General features: G+C 46.7%; 2 protein-coding genes across 2 annotated transcripts; one reads left to right on the forward strand and one right to left on the reverse strand.

The window, feature by feature from the left end:
- The first annotated feature begins 1,963 nt into the window (after positions 1-1,963).
- Positions 1,964-3,148, forward strand: LOC125550553 (ATP synthase delta chain, chloroplastic-like). Its single transcript, XM_048713576.2, has one exon. It carries the CDS (start codon positions 2,163-2,165, stop codon positions 2,811-2,813), a length of 651 nt encoding a protein of 216 aa, XP_048569533.1. The 5' UTR covers positions 1,964-2,162; the 3' UTR covers positions 2,814-3,148.
- A 159-nt stretch (positions 3,149-3,307) lies between these two features.
- LOC125550552 (GEM-like protein 1) lies at positions 3,308-4,713 on the reverse strand. Its single transcript, XM_048713575.2, has 4 exons — positions 4,301-4,713; positions 4,097-4,186; positions 3,744-4,024; positions 3,308-3,662 (listed from the first exon to the last, which is right to left on the reverse strand). The coding sequence occupies exons 1-4, from the start codon at positions 4,467-4,469 to the stop codon at positions 3,486-3,488; spliced, it is 717 nt and encodes a 238-aa protein (XP_048569532.1). The 5' UTR covers positions 4,470-4,713; the 3' UTR covers positions 3,308-3,485.
- Between the last annotated feature and the right edge of the window lie 12,077 nt (positions 4,714-16,790).

Raw genomic sequence — 16,790 nt, forward strand, 5'->3', positions numbered from 1 at the left:
GATGATTGCACCTTAGAAAGAGGTATCTGCTTAATATGAAGATCATTTGTCAGTTCTGTATCTGTAATATTACAAGAATGGATATTGGCTATCAAGGGTCTCAACTTTTATCTCATTTATTGAATGCAGACGCAGCATCTTCACTTATTTCCTTGCAGATTCCTGTTAAGGAAGCAAAGGTAACCCTGCTATCCTGGTATACAGATAGAATGAAAATATAATGCAGTATTTGACTACCAATGAAACACATAGAATTAGTTGTTGAACACGAATGATATGGGAAGTTCTCCTTAAGGGATCACAATGTTTTCCTACTTAATCTGCTTGAAGGGATGGCGTTGATAGTGTTGCTACCAATACTGCTGTTTTATTTTTTTGAGACTACCAATGCTGTTGTTGTCAATTAATTCCAACTCACATTTGTTGAGGGGGTGATACAACTTAATTAGGTGTCAATGGTCAGTGCGAGTTTAATATCATATGAGTAACGTAATGTTCTTGCAGTTTACAGCAAGTGGTCTGATGGGCCGCAGTTTGTCCTTGTTGGTCTGCTTTCGTTTTGGAAAATCACCATGTAAGATTTGTGCTGTCCTATCAAAGTAAAAAAAAATCAAGAAAGACGCGAGGTAAAAATAGATTCAGTATTCATTATGCACAATCTTATGTGTATTTCCTACTTCTTTGAAATCTAACAACCTCCTTGTCCACAAAATGGTCAATAAATCCAGAGTCCCTCTGCCAAGAGGTGCAAACTGTTGGTAGGATATAAGATGATTGCACCTAGAAAGTAGTATCTGATTAATATGAAGATCATATGTCAGTTCTATGCCTGAATTTTTAGTACTATTTTCTGTGTCTGAATTTTACAGGTAGAGAACTGATAGTGGCCATCACGAACCTCAACTTTTATCTCATGTATGCTCAAATGCTGTAAAGTGTAACCTGCATCTTCACTTCTTTTTTCTCGACTTGCATCTTCACTTATTTAACACATAGAATCAGCCAATCAGGTGTTGAACAAAGACTATATGGGATGGTCTTTGGCGATCGATCACCATGTTGGTCCTGCTTATGATTGAACGGATCACGGTTAGTGTTGCTACAAGTGCTGCCGATGAGGTAACAGTTGTACAACTGGGTTTTTTTTTTGGCGGAAATTTCAAATCAACTTCCGTGTGATGTTTACTGCGGGTTTAGCACCACATGGGGTAGTGCAGCTAATGTTGTTCGGCAGGTTAATTTACAGCAAGTAGTCCAGCCAGCCCTAGCTCTGGTTTTGTGGAGACCAGTATCTAGGCACCCCGACGATCCCAGAGCCGTCCGTCCGCTTGGATCCGTGGCGGCACAGCAGGCGTGCATCGCCGAAAAAGGCCAAGCAGCACATGACATTCACTTGATCTTGCTCACCAACTCACCATAGTTTTGTTTTTTTTCTCCTGTCAGTTCATCACAGCTCAAGCACAGCAAAGGCAGCACTGCTAGCACAAATGCACAACGCATGTGTCATGTCTGGGAGTTGTTGTGTGAAACAGCACACACGACGCGAAATGTCTGTAGGACACGCATGAAATCGCTGGGTTCGGTTCTGCCACCGGTGGAGTGGCGCTTTGCTCGCCGCGGCACGGCAGCCACGGTAAAAAGCCTTTTTGTCTTCCAAAGAGAGAGAAGCACAGCACGGCGGTCCAGCAACGGCTCTGAGCCGTCGCCAGCAGCACGGCATGTGGTAAGCCACAAAAAATATAGTCACGCTCTCGTGTCCGTGAATAATCGCGCCGCGCCGAGAAAAACGTGACGGGCGGCCCGTCGCGCGGCGCGGGGGGCGCGCGCGCGCGCGAGGACGCGGGGGCCACATGACCAGCGCACACGGGATTGGGCGCGGATTCCTCCGGATGGGGCGTGTGCGGCTGCCGGGGCCGCATCGTGTTCACGCCGAATTCCCTCCCTCGCCCTCCCTCCCCTACCTCGGCCTCACCTTATCTCCTCCCAGCTGTGGCCACCAGCAGCAGCTAGCTCCTATCAGTATCAGTATCAGTATCACCACCACAGCCCCCTGCTCCGGCATCGCGCCCGGCACTCCCCGCTTCAAAACCCCGATTCTTGTTGGCTTCTCTCGTCGCCCGACCGACCCCCAGTAGGCAGTAGCCACCCACCCAGCCGCGGCAATGAACATCTTGAACCAGCCCATCGGCCCCGGCGGCGCCCACGCGGTGGCCTTCCCGGCCGGCGCCGCCGCCAAGGACGGCATGCCGGCGTCGCTGCGCTTCGACGTCGGCCCCAGCACCGCCCACCGCGCCCCAAGGCGGCAGGCGCAGACGCTGCTTCGGGCCAGCAGCAGTAGCTACGTCGGCGCCGGGCACGCGGACGAGGCCGCCCTCCAGAGCGCGGCGGAGCAGCAGAAGGGGGCCGTGGTGCCGCCGTTCCAGCCGGTGACGCTCAACTTCCTGCGCTCGCTGCTGGACAGGGACAGCATGACGTCCATCGCGGAGGAGGGCGGCGAGGGCGCGGGCGTGGCCGCCGCCGCGCCCCCGCTGCACGCGCTGCGCGTGGTGGTGTCCTCCGCCGTGGCGCTCGACGCGCGCCAGACCGAGCTCATCGCGCGCAAGATGCGCCGGATCACCGGCTTCGTCAACCTCGCCATCGAGAACGTGGTGGAGCCGTCGCTCATCGCCGGCTTCGTCGTCTGCTACGGCCTCGACGACTCGCACACCATCGACCTCAGCGTCCGGGGCCGCCTCGCCGCGCTCAAGAACCGCGTCGACTCCTCCGACCTCGACGACCGCCTGCACCCGCGGACGCCCGCGCCGCTCCATTGATCCACCCGTCAATTATACCCATAGTTCCACACACAACACATACCGCGCGCACCACCACTTCGCCGTGCTTGCCGCGAGTTCATTTACGTCGTCCGCCATATCTCCATGCCATGCATGATGAACTCTATACAGACTAAGATGGATCGACTGCAAGTTCGTCGCCGACGACAACAGTTTTGCTATGTAACGTTGTTGTAAATTGTGAGGCACTTGACTAGCTTCTGCTATTATGTTTGTACCAAGTGTACTGTAATACTGCTATGGTACTGTACAAGCTGCAGATTGTAATTCTATGCGAGGTTCAGGGTTACATACTCTGTAATCCCAGAGCAGAAGGCTGGTGTGAGAAACCTACTGCTCCCTCCGATCCATACTAAAAGTTGCGCTAAATCTGCGACCATTAATATGGATTGGAGGGAGCCGGCAACGAATTCGAGTATGAAATAGCTGGTAACACTTTCTCGGTGCGAAGTGGTTGGTGATACGTACCGACGGCAGGCAACGGAGCTTTATTGGTGTCTTATAATTATTCCAGAGCAAGAACTGCTGATGGGGCGAGTTGCGGTACAGGAAAGAAGAGCACAAACACTGATCAGTCACTGACAGGACAGTGCCACTGCCGGAGAACCGGAGCTTATAGCAGCGGCGATGGTGCAGACGGCGGGAGATCGGTCAGGGACGGCGCTGCAGGGCGTCGGAGAGGTGCTTGAGCGCCTTGTCGTAGGAGACGAAGCCCATGAACCAGAACTCGTGGCTGTCGGTGGTGGCCACCTGGATGTACCGCTCCGACGGCCTCCACATGCTGGCCGACGGGCTCACCGTCCTCACCTGGTTCAGCGGAAGCACCACCTGCAGCGCAGCCGGTGAATGAGAGAGATTGTTGAGAGTGCCAAGTGAACTGAAGCTGACGAGAGAAGGGAGGATGCTTGCCTTGTAGTACATGGGCTCGGGCGGCTGGGTGGGGGAGGGGGCGTGGTAGGAGACGGGCGAGTCGCTGCAGAAGGCGAGGCGGGCGGTGGAGAGGTAGAGCGTGCCGATGACGGGGCCGGAGGAGGTGGAGAGGTAGCAGGCGTAGGCCTTGCGGAGCTGCTCCCCCGGCACGCCGCCGAACACCTGGTGGAACACCCGCTCGTGCCCGCCCTCCGCGTACACCTTGGTCCCCTGCGCCAGCCGCGCCACCGCCGCGTCCGCCATGTTCGGCGCCGTCCGGACTGCGCCAGGGCAAAACGTGCGGTGTCAGTGCGCGTGCATCATGATCCGAAGCAGGGATGAGTAATACTCACGGTGGTTCCAGATGTTGCCGGTGGTGTCGGCGGCCTTGCGGGTGCCGTCCTCCAGCAGCTTCCCGTACCGCCCCAGCGCCTTCATGATGGCTGCACTTGCAAGGCGGCGCCAGAGCACGCCGACGTCAGGATCGACGGACACACGAGAGTACAGAGCAGCATTGAGGAATCGAACGAGACGAGGGGTGTAGGACGGTTACGCACACTGGCAGGTGGACGGGGACGCGCTGGCCGGGGTGACTTGCACGTAGGGGTTGCCGGCGCCGTTGCTGGCCGCCGTGACGGCGACGGCCGTGGACTGCGGGCGCGCGGCCTGGCCGCCGTGCGTCGGGTACCCCGCCGGCGCCGGCGCGGGAGCCTGCATCGACGCCATGGCACGCGATGAGTTTAGTCTGGTTCTGCAATGAAACGGGCTGGAGCTCTGCCTTATGCGGATTGGCGACGGATGAGGAGGAATGATGCGGTGCGGTGGGCGGCGGGCGGTGGCGGGGGAGAATCAATCGGAGGTAGTGGCGATGGGGCGAAGGTTCTCTGGGCCTGGCGGCTGGCGCGTTTACTTTTTGTAAGGATCGGGGGAAAGGGGAAAGCGAGGAGTGCGGTGCGGTGCAGCTGATCGAGATACAGTACGCCAGCAGACATGTGGTATATCTGGGGCTCCGCGCCCGGGATCTCCGCGTGCGACTGCCCCTCGTGCGCCATGCCGTGCCGTGCCTTCGCAACAAAGGAAAAGAACGGCCATGGCGGCCCGACTGAACGTGCAGCACTGGATCATGGTGAACGCCATACGGAATCCGGTTCCATTTTAGAGGGCACATATTCTATGTTCGGCTCTGAAAGCGAAAAAGGCCCAAGTCTTTATTTTTAATAGAGCAGTTGGTAGTCTTCGCCAGTCAATTTTCGTTCCATCATTTTCGTTCGGTTTTTTCGTAGGTTAACCTTCATAGATTTTTTTTCGTCGTTTTTTTCGTCTGGTTTATTTTTGTCTCACCTTTCATTATTATATCCTCACGGTGATTTTTTTCACTCTCTCATTAAAAACTTTCTTAACATTTGCAAACTTTCCTAACCATGCATGTCACAAATGGGCAGGTATTGATATCACGTTACAAACAATAAAACCCATTTTCATGGAAATCAATTCAAATCCTAATTTCCTAACATATTGATTCTTACCTTTTCTAATCTCTACTCAGTTGGTAGGCATGTCACAAACGGGAAGGTATTGATATCACATTACAAACAATAAAACCCATTTTTATGGAAATCAATTCAAATCCTAACTTTCCTAACACGTTGATTCTTACCTTTTCTGATCTCTACTCAGTTGGTAGGTGGTATCTTCGCTTTCTACTCCCAAACCTCGATCGCACAATCCCCGAGGATTCCCCACGATTCTGCACGCACAAAAGAAACAAGCAAGAAAAACCAGCGTGACTGAAACCTACGAACCTATGTCCCTCTTCCTCCCCAGCCGCGAAGCAAAGCCGGTCGACCGCCACCCATCGCGTGCGCCTAGGGTTCTCGATGGAGCCTGCGGCCTCCATGTCGTCGGCGAATAGGCGAAGGGCGGCCTCAGAGGCCCTGGAGCTGCAGCTACGACAGAGGACGCTCGAGACCATGCTGGAGCAGTGCGGTTATCGAGACGATGTTCAGGAGTGCGAGGACAGGAATCCGGGCTAGGGGCGGACGGCTGGGCGGCGACATCAGCGACGGGGAGAGGCCACCCCCAGCGCCGGGGTTGGCGTATCCGAGGGCAGTCCATGGTGGCTGCGGCGAGGGTGGGCTCATATCCCGTTCATGGAGCTCTCCCGGCACCGCCGCCCCGTTTCCCATCTCTTCCCAATCCGGCGCCGCACCATCGTCTCCTATCTCTCCCTGAAGTCACGATACTGGTGGTTGCCAGGGGCTCGATCCAATGAAACGCAGGATGGTCGGACACTCCAGTGCGGATGCTTGCAAGGGCGTGCTGGCCCTCGCTTGGAAGGGGATGAGACTGTCAAGAAGTTAACTTGGTTGGTGAGAGACCAGGCGCAAGATGTGGTGGAGCGGAGACGACGGAGGTTATGGTTGGTGTGGAGATCACGTGCCAGCTGCTGGGAGGATCACGATGATGGCCTGTGTGCGTTCCAGGCATTGGGCTGGGTAGCAATGCAGGATGGCTATGCGACTTCCATGGCGATGCAGACGGAACAATCAACGTTAGCATGGCCTTGGTTGGCTTGGGAAGGCTTCAAAAACTGTATATTGGTTTCATCTTGCTTTTTTTCTCTTTCACAAGTACATGTTCACTGATTCTATTTTTTAGCTGATGTTCTTTTGGTTTTAATGATGCATGAGGGTGTGATAAAAATGATTAGAAGTAATATACACTAACGTTAGGTTTAGCATTGGGGGTAACTTGGTAAGTAGTAACAATTTGTGGGTTCAAGCCATGCACCAGCAGAAGGATGCCATGCCGAGGAGTGTCGGATGTGGCCGGACCTCCAGTTTTCAAGGAAGATGGAGGGCGAGCCTCCACATCAGGGAAGAGATGAGGGGCTCCGGGGCACTTGCCAAGGAAGCTTCTCTTTGTAGTTTCTGTGTGCCAAGTTCCAATGGTCGGTCTGTATATTTTTCTGAAAGCAGTTTGTGAATTCTGAACCTATTTGACTAATACTGAAGCCATCTCCTGTTTTCACTCCTTCTGAACCTAGCAAAATGACCTGCTTGGGCCGAACGAGGACATGGACATGGTGGTGGATATAAGAAGCATGGCAAACATTCAGCTACAGAGGAACATTATGAAAGCTATGTACGGTAACTCTAGCCATGCATGGCCACACACCAACATATGTTTTGAACTGTTGCATATGTTTTAACCTAAACAAACTTGTTTACTGTGAACTGAACAATGATGCGTTGTGATACAGAGGTTGGAGAGGCTGGAGGAGACCATATGCCAGCACAAAGCGCATCTTGATGGCCATCAATATGAGGAGCTGGACCTACCCACCAATTTTAATAAAATCAGACCCGTAAATCAGGCTAATTGCAAGCATCGGGTACTTGTTAGCTATCAATTAAATCTCTTGTCCTGCAAGAACATGTACTTATTTGGATGAGAGGACTGTAGCACGACTCAATGAAGAGCCAGATCGACCGTCCGCTCCCAACGCACTCCCCGGTGCTGTCGTGCTGCCCTTTGCACCAACCATCTAGTAAAGATTCTGAGTTTAACATCTTTTCAGGAAGAAATTATCTATTGATCCACATGTTTGTATTTTGGCAGACATGAGTTAATTTATCATCTTTTAAGGAAGAAAATACTAGAGAGAAGAAAGCCCGGTTTTGCAAGTAGTGACAGTCCAACATCATATTGACAAATCTGGTTTCTCTTTCCATATACATAAGTGTATAATTTGTTTTGATTAAGAAAGAAATGTATACATGTTTTTTATATATGTATCTCCCCTGATCTGTTTGTAGTAAAACCGACTTTGGTGTTGTAGTTTTCCTCATATTTTAGTGCTATAAGTACTAACTCGCTTTAGTAGCAATATTTTCTACCCAGGTAGATGCCTGTTTCTGTCCAACCATGGACCTATTATATTGCTTTGTTGTAAATTATTAAGCCTGAAACAATCAATGCATTTCCTGCAGCCTATCTCACGCAGGTAGATAGGTGTTGCATTCAAGCAAGCCACTACGCGCGATTAAATAGGTTCTACATGGATAGAGATATCCACTTAGTGCACATCTTTGATATTCAAAAGGTAATTGACATTAGTTGAGATTCAAAAGGTACTTGATTTTTGTGAAAATTATCGGTTCATGTTGTGCCCATTTGTAGACTTTTTCTCAGTTTTTTAAAAAATATTTGTATGTACAAGCCGAATTCAGGTGCGGTACAAGCCATGGTGCACTATATACTTACCAAGGGTGATGTGTTGTTGGTTGAAAAATTGCCCCAATTAATAGCTTCGGCTTAATATTTGACACGGACTTGAACCATTTGCAGTGTCATTGTCAGGCTGATTATTGCTATGGAGAATGAAACATCCATGCTATCGATGAAGAACAATCTCACAAAATTGGATATATCTTCTTCTGCTATTATTGCTGAAATTAAGAGGCGCACTATAAGTCTGAGAAATTGTCAAGCTTTGTGTGAGTGAGGCGTCGCAGAGGCCGGGCTTCATGGAGCCCGTTTTACAAAAAAAAAATCAGAATATACTTAAAAGTTTCAAAAAATATCAAATCTTTTTATACAAATACATATGACTGTTCGTCAAGTTACAAAAAAGTTTCATCAGGTAATTTGATTATTTGCATGCTACACAAAAAAGATAAATATCTGGCCTAAAAACAACAAAGATAAAGCCCATTTTAATCTGTGTATTTATCTTTTTTTATACATTACATGTTAACATTATGTTCATGAAATTTTATACATGTATACTACAAATAAACATCTATGTATATACTTTTTTTCAGATTTTTTCAATGTGTGAAAATAGTATTTTCGCTGAAAAGAAATAACGAGCTATGTGGAGCTCGGTCTCTGCTATGCTTTTTCGAGCTTTGTGTATCTTATAATAGTGGCACCCATGGATGCGTGAAGTTGAGTAATATTAATACTAAATCGTTGATGACATATATCCAGTTAGCGAACGATTTGGTTGGTTAAGGAGACACAATGACTACCGAGAAGAAAACAAGTGGAAGAAAGTCTTTATTTGTCGATATATGATGGAGTATTTCCGAATTAAAAGAATAATTTGATCAATGTTTCTATGTTTTTTATTATTATGTGGCAACACATGGACATTCGGCTTTTGCCCGTTGCAACGCACGGGCATTCCACCAGTACTGGTAAGTTCTTTCACACGTTGGTTGGATCTGATCCACATAGTTTGAGCCCGTAGTTTAGGTTCCTTCTCTTTAGAAAATCAGAGAACCCCTCAAAAAAAAATCGGAGGGATACCCCTTAATTAACTAGTCAATGTGTATGTGCAATGCATGTTAATTTAGAAGTATATTAAGTGCATGCGGATATTAAGTAGGATATTATCTGCGTGTTATTATGTGATTAGCATTACATTTTGCATGAAATTAACTGCACGTTAGACGCGTTGAGCGCTCGACATTGAAGCAGTCTAGGTCGTTGAATTGACATCATTTGATGGCCGAGATTAATTGGATATGCCCATTTGGATTTTTTTATTGATATAGATATAGATATAGATGATTTCGAAAAATGAGGGCTGCTATACAGAAAACCCTATATAAGATCAAATGATGTTGAAGCTCGCAGAGTGACCGAGCTGAGTCAGTCCAATTTGACATTCTTGTATGACGGCTCCATTTGAATCGGTTTTTTCCCTTGGTCTTTTTTGTGGTCTTTTATCATTTGTTTTTTGTTTTTTGTTTCTCTGTTTCTTTTTTCCTTTTCTTCTCCTTTTATTTTTTTATGTATTTGTAAAATTTTAAAAAAATGTTCCATTTTCAAAGAATACTCGGATTTCCAGTATTTTGTTCATTTTGTTCAGGTTTCCCCCAAAATGTTCTCGTTTTAAAAATGAAATTAAAAATATTCATAATTTCAAAATTGTTCACATTCTAAAAAATGTTCAGAATTTCAAAACATTGTTCATGTTTTAAGGAAATGATAAAATGTTGAAAGTTGTTACCTGTTTTCAAGAAATGTTCTAAAATTCTAGTAAAGTGCGGGAGTTTTAAAAGAAAATACCATCTAAAAAATTATTTAAGTTACCAAAAATTTCAAAGAAATGTTTATACTTTCAAAAGATGTAGCCATTTTTTAGAAAATATTCACAAATTTAAAAAGTTCTCATTCCCAAATAATGTTCACTTCACTTTTCAGCAAACCGCAAATATCTAAACCACAAGCTAAAGTTTGGGAACGTACACATGCTGCAAGATATCAAAAAAAGTACGCGAGCTACAAGATATATAAAAAAATTACGCGAGCTACAACGTCGCGCGCTTGCCACGCAATGGGCCGGCCCAGGCGTGTGACCCCCTGTACGTCACACTGTTGTTATTTGGATAGAATGAGCGTCCAATGGGAGCCCCCTACTATATATATCGCTCTTGTAAGCTATAACGAGACCGCTCGCCCACAACGCACCTCTAAATGGGTCTGGCATTGCGACAGACTGATCGCATGTGCTTAGTTAACAAGCAAAAACCTATTTTATTTTTTTAGCCAGTCTAATTTTAATTCAAAAATATTCAGGATTATGAAAAAATGTCGATGAATTTATGAAATTTCATGATTTTTTTTAAATTGCTCATTTGAAAAATAATCATGCATTCGGAAAAATCACGAATCCAATAATTTTTGGGGAATTCAAAAAATGTTTGTGGGTTTGAAAAATGTTTGCAGATTTATAAAAAGTTCATGAATGCAAAAATATTTGCGAATTCGAAAAAATGTTCATGAATTTGAAAAACATGATCATGAGTTTGAAAAATGTTTGTGAATTCAAAACAATCATGAATTGTAAAAATATACTTGAATTCAAAAATTGATCATGAATTTTAAAAGTTGTCTGGGACTTCAGAAAATGCTCGTGCATTTAAAAAGGTGTACGCAAATTTAAAAGGCATGTATTTAAAAATGAAAAGAAGAAAGAGAAAAAACATATTTGAACTCGAAAATGAACAACACCAGAAACAAATTAGGAACCAAAATAATAATCCAAAAACAACAGAAAACCATAACAAAGGAAGGTAGAAAAAAACAACGAGAAAACCAGCATGGATGAGAAGCTTTGAGAAAAACTTGCAGAACCTTCTGCACACTTGGTTGCAAACGCTTGACGCTTTAATGGGTCGGCCCACATTTTAACGTTGTGGGCGATTGCACCGATGTATTGCTTTGCGATGAATGAGAGATTTCATGTATTAGTGATGGTGCATATTTTTGTACCCTCAATAGGGTGCCTTGCGTAGCTGGAAGTCGCTCGGGGAATTACCCAGATTCGGGCCTCCATGGTGAAGTAATACCATACATCCCACTTGTTGTATTTATTAATGATGGAATATCTCATGCGAGGGGGTTAGTGATGATGAATATGGCAACCAAGAGTCTAGTCTAGGAGAGTAGATGAAAAAGGCTACCCCTAGCCCTGCCTTATATATCTGGCAAGGGCTAGGGTTTACATGGAACATATGTAATCTCACACCACCACCACCTCCTGATGCTAAACCTCCTTTAGAATTCGAAGCCATCGTCATCACCAACACTCTAATCATCATTGGAATCACCATCCCCATCAACACCTTCATTAGCACCATCATCTTCATCAACTCCCTTCACCCCATATTTTTGATCTACGAACTTTTGCCTCAGATCCTTTGCCGAGTATAGTTTTTGGTATTGGTTACTCATTGTAGTTTATTCATAGAATTTTTATTGGTGAAATATTTATATGTTTAGATTATTATTCTGTTGGGAAACGTAGTAGGAAACAAAAAAAATTGACATACGATCACCCAACAATAATATGAAGATGCATAGAAGGTTTGGATCAATGATCGTTACCGACTCCGGAGTGCAGCGGAAGTAGACGAGTCGGTGTAGATCGTACTTGGAGTCCCTCGTATCGTAGATGAACGATGCCACGAACTTCCCATGAACGATCCCTCGAATGGAAGACCGAAAGCATGGCCTCTCTACTTGATTGCAAGCATACAGTCTTCACAATATGGGGGTGCCTGGCCATCCAGAGCTAATCGTCGCTGGAGAATTAGAGGGAGGAGATTAGAACCACACTGAGTTATCTTCAAATTGGGGTGCCTAGTTGTCATCTTTAATTCATTGATTGCATTATGTTTGAAATATAGTCTTGAAGGATTGCGAGATACTTCATTACCACTTTGTGATATGTTGAAATTAATGGAATGATGCTACTTGTTATTAGAGTTATCATTGCATATGTGATCAAAGGTTTGTTCTATTCTAGCACTCACACTTTATAAATTATTTCTTTTGCTATTTACCTACTCGAGGACTAGCAGGAATTAAGCTTGGGGTGTTGATACGTCTCCAACGTATCTATAATTTGTGAAGTATTCAAGCTATATTTTACATCAATTATTTTATAAAAATTGCAATGAGGATTTCCATACTGTGTACAGTCATTATATTTTACTTCAATTATGTATGGCTCTTGTGCACTTTTATATTATTTTTATGGACTAACTTATTAATCTAGTGCCCAGTGCCAGTTCCTATTTTTTCCCCACAAGAAATCCATATCTAGGAAGGTCCAAACACGATGAGAATTTATGACAATTTTTTACGGAATATGTGTGATTTTGGGAGAAAGAATCAATGCAAGATGGTGCTCGAGGGGCCCACAAGCTAGGTAGTAAGCCCTACCCACAGGGTGCCCCTGATTTGTGGGCAACCCTTAGATCGGTTGGAGCCCTTCTTTGGCTGCAAGAAGCTAATTTTCGGAGGTAAATCCCCTCAAAGTTTCAGCCAGTCGGAGTTATAGAACTCCGGCTATAAAAATGATGAAAGGCTAGAAAACAGAAGACAGAAGAGAGATCCAATCTTGGGGAGAGCTGCCTCTCTCCCCGGAGGGCCAAGGAAGAAGAAGAAGGAGGGGCACCCTTCCCCCTCCCCTCCAGTGGTGTCAGGACGCCGCCAGGGACATCTCCGTCATCACCATCAACACCAACACCAACTTCTCCTCCGTTCTCATGGCGATGTGTGAGTAGTTCATCCTCGAGGCTGAGGGTATGTACTAGTAGCTATGTGTTTGATCTCTCTCTCATGTTATTGATGGATTCGATCTTGATTGTATCATGAGCTTTATCAATAAAGTTGGATCATATGATGTTCTTACCCCTCTATCTTTTTTGTGGAGAATTGAGTCTTACTTTTTGATGTTTATTTATGTTGGATTGAATACTTTGGATTTGAGATCACTGGATGCATGTCTAGTAAAATAGGGGTCTTGATTATTTCGTCTTTGCCAGAAGCTTGTCGGGTCACATACATAACAAGTGCTTCCTCGAACTTTGGCACTAGTCCTTCACTCGATGCATTGACATGGAAGAGAATAGAGCTCCTTTTTTGGTGGTAGGTGTTGTTGGGGAACATAGTAATCTCAAAAAATTTCCTACGCACACACAGGATCATGGTGATGCGTAGCAACGAGAGGGGAGAGTGTGTCTACGTACCCTCGTAGACCGAATGCGGAAGCGTTAGCACAACGCAGTTGATGTAGTCGTACGTCTTCACGATCCCACCGGTCCAAGTACCGAACGCATGACACCTCCGAGTTCTGCACACGTTTAACTCGATGACGTCCCATGAGCTCCGATCCAGCAAAACTTCACAGGAGAGTTTCATCAGCACGACGGCGTGGTGACGGTGATGATGATGCTACCGATGCAGGGCTTCGCCTAAGCACCGCTACGATATGATCGAGGTGGATTATGGTGGAGGGGGGCACCGCACACGGCTAAGAGATCAATGATCAATTGTTGTGTCTATGGGGTGCCCCTGCCCCCGTATATAAAGGAGCAAGGGGAGGAGGCGGCCGGCCAGGGAGAGGCGCGCCAAGAGGGGGAGACCTACTCCCACTAGGAGTAGGACTCCTCCTTTTCCTAGTAGGAGTAGGAGAGGGGGAAGGAAAGGGAGAGGAGGAGAAGGAAAGAGGGGGCCAGCCCCCCTTGCCCTAAACCAATTCGGTTTGGTCCTGGGGGGGGCACACTCCCCTTGTTGCCCTCTATTTCCGGTATATGTCTGAAACCTTCTGGAACCTTTCTGGTGTCCGAACATAGTCGTCCAATATACCGATCTTTATGTCTCGACCATTTCGAGACTCCTCGTCATGTCCGTGATCATATCCGGGACTCCGAACTACCTTCGGTACATCAAAACACAAAAATTCATAATACCGATCGTCACCAAACTTTAAGCGTGCGGACCCTACGGGTTCGAGAACTATGTAGACATGACCGAGACACGTCTCCGGTCAATAACCAATAGCGGAACCTGGATTCTCACATTGGCTCCCACATATTCTACGAAGATCTTTATCGGTCAAACCGCATAACAACATACGTTATTCCCTTTGTCATCGGTATGTTACTTGCCCGAGATTCGGTCGTCGGTATCTCAATACCTAGTTCAATCTCGTTACCGGCAAGTCTCTTTACTCATTCCGTATTACATCATCCCGCAACTAACTCATTAGTTACAATGCTTGCAAGGCATATAGTGATGTGCATTACCGAGTGGGCCCAGAGATACCTCTCCGGCAATCGGAGTGACAAATCCTAATCTCGAAATATGCCAACTCAATAAGTACCTTCGGAGACACCTGTAGAGCACCTTTATAATCACCCAATTATGTTGTGACGTTTGGTAGCACACAAAGTGTTCCTCCGGTAAACGGGAATTGCATAATCTCATAGTCATAGGAACATGTATAAGTCATGAAGAAAGCAATAGCAACATACTAGACGATCAAGTGCTAAGCTAACAGAATGGGTCAAGTCAATCACATCATTCTCCTAATGATGTGATCCTGTTAATCAAATGACAACTCATGTCTATGGCTAGGAAACATAACCATCTTTGATCAACGAGCTAGTCAAGTAGAGGCATACTAGTGACACTCTGTTTGTCTATGTATTCACACATGTATCATGTTTCCGGTTAATACAATTCTAGCATGAATAATAAACATTTATCATGATATAAGGAAATAAATAATAACTTTATTATTGCCTCAAGGGCATATTTCCTTCAGTTTCCCACTTGCACTAGAGTCAATAATCTAGATTACACAGTAATGATTCTAACACCCATGGTGTCGGTGTCAAAACCGGCGGATCTCGGGTAGGGGGTCCCGAACTGTGTGTCTAGGCCGGATGGTAACAGGAGGCAAGGGACACGAAGTTTTACCCAGGTTCGGGCCCTCTTGATGGAGGTAAAACCCTACGTCCTGCTTGATTAATATTGATGATATGGGTAGTACAAGAGTAGATCTACCACGAGATCGGAGAGGCTAAACCCTAGAAGCTAGCCTATGGTATGATTGTTGTTCTATATGTCGTCCTACGGACTAAAACCCTCCGGTTTATATAGACACTGGAGAGGGTTAGGGTTACACAAAGTCGGTTACAATGGTAGGAGATCTACATATCCGTATCGCCAAGCTTGCCTTCCACGCCAAGGAAAGTCCCATCCGGACACGGGACGAAGTCTTAAATCTTGTATCTTCATAGTCCAGGAGTCCGGCTGAAGGTATAGTCCGGCCATCCGGACACCCCCTAATCCAGGACTCCGTCAGTAGCCCCTGAACCAGGCTTCAATGACGACGAGCCCGACGCGCAGATTGTCTTCGGCATTGCAAGGCGGGTTCCTCCTCCAAGTACTTCATAGAAGATTTTGAACACAAAGATAGTGTCCGGCTCTGCAAAATAAGTTTCCACATATTGCCATAGAGAGAATAATATTTACACAAATCTAACCTGCTGACGTATTCCGCAGTGTGACATCGCACCACGGCCAAGCCTTTATTCGAATCGTTTTATTGTCCCACCTCAGCGTGTCATGCGAGGTGGTTTCGTTGGCACGTCTTGTTAAAGCAGAGATCGTGTCCCCTTATTCCGAGATTCTCATCAATACGGACGTGGGTAACCCAACCGCCTCTAGGACTCCTAGACTATAGGCAAGTCCAAACGGCCACGGAGAGGACGCTTGATATTCACCCTCTTTATAAAGGGACAAGGCTTTTACTTTTTTCCCTCCCGTACTCAATCGAATCCTTCCCCCACCTCAAGCTCGAACACCCAAAGTTCGGGTCAGGTGCTCTGAACCTTCAATCATGTCCGGATCTAGCCTTCAAGGCCGATGGGTGCCTTCCTCTGTCACGGAAGAAGACATCAAAAAGTTGAGGGAGGCCAGATATCTGACCGCCGAGGTTTTGCATCGGCTGCCTGCCCGAGGGCAGGCCGTCCCCTCCCCCGAACCCAACGAGAATGTCGTGTTCGTCTCCCACTTCCTCCGAGGTCTAGGCCTTGCTCTGGATCCTTTCGTCAGGGGTTTGATGTTTTATTACGGGCTAGATTTCCATGATCTAGCTCCGGACTCCTTTCTTCATATCACGACATTTATTGTCGTGTGTGAGGCCTTCCTCCGGGTTACCCCTCACTTTGGCCTGTGGCTCAAGACCTTTGAAGTAAAGCTGAAGATGATTGAGGGGCCACATGCAGCGTGTGGAGGTGCCTCAATACGCAAGATGACGGGAGCTCCATGGCCCAAAGGTTCCATTCCAGAGGTGTCTGAATTGTGGCAACATGAGTGGTTCTACATCACGGCTCCTAGAAGTGCCAAGTGGGCGGCCGCCCCTGTTTTCCGCTCGGGCCCTCCACCACAGCTGATGTCATGGATCAGCAGAGGTCTGAGTTGGGGTCCAGCCAAGGACGTGCCTATACTGCAAAGCCGCATTCGAGATCTCTTCAATGGAGATTTTAGTTTGGTTGCGGTAATACAAGTCATGCTGGTTCGTCAAGTCCAGCCTTGCAAACGCCGACCCCTTCGCTTGTGGGAGTTCAATCCCGAGGGACCGCGTGTCATTCAAAATTTCCTCGGCCTAACGCACGAGGAGATGTACAAGTCATTCTTCGGACCTCAGGTAGAGTGTCCGGAAATCACCGAGGA

The sequence above is a fragment of the Triticum urartu genome, chromosome 4A, assembly GCF_056163025.1.
Source record: "Triticum urartu cultivar PI428250 chromosome 4A, HENAU_Tu73, whole genome shotgun sequence".
Classification (NCBI taxonomy): Eukaryota; Viridiplantae; Streptophyta; class Magnoliopsida; order Poales; family Poaceae; genus Triticum; species Triticum urartu.

What these genes read in the sequence shown, in the direction of transcription:
- LOC125550553 (XM_048713576.2), top strand. Translation starts at nt 2,163, where the DNA reads ATGAACATCTTGAACCAGCCCATCGGCCCCGGCGGCGCCCACGCGGTG.
- LOC125550552 (XM_048713575.2), bottom strand. Translation starts at nt 4,469, where the DNA reads ATGGCGTCGATGCAGGCTCCCGCGCCGGCGCCGGCGGGGTACCCGACG. An exon ending in GTCCCCGTCCACCTGCCAGT is followed by an intron (nt 4,187 to 4,300) that starts GTGCGTAACCGT and finishes TTGCAAGTGCAG; the next exon opens with CCATCATGAAGGCGCTGGGG. An exon ending in CGGCAACATCTGGAACCACC is followed by an intron (nt 4,025 to 4,096) that starts GTGAGTATTACT and finishes GCCCTGGCGCAG; the next exon opens with TCCGGACGGCGCCGAACATG.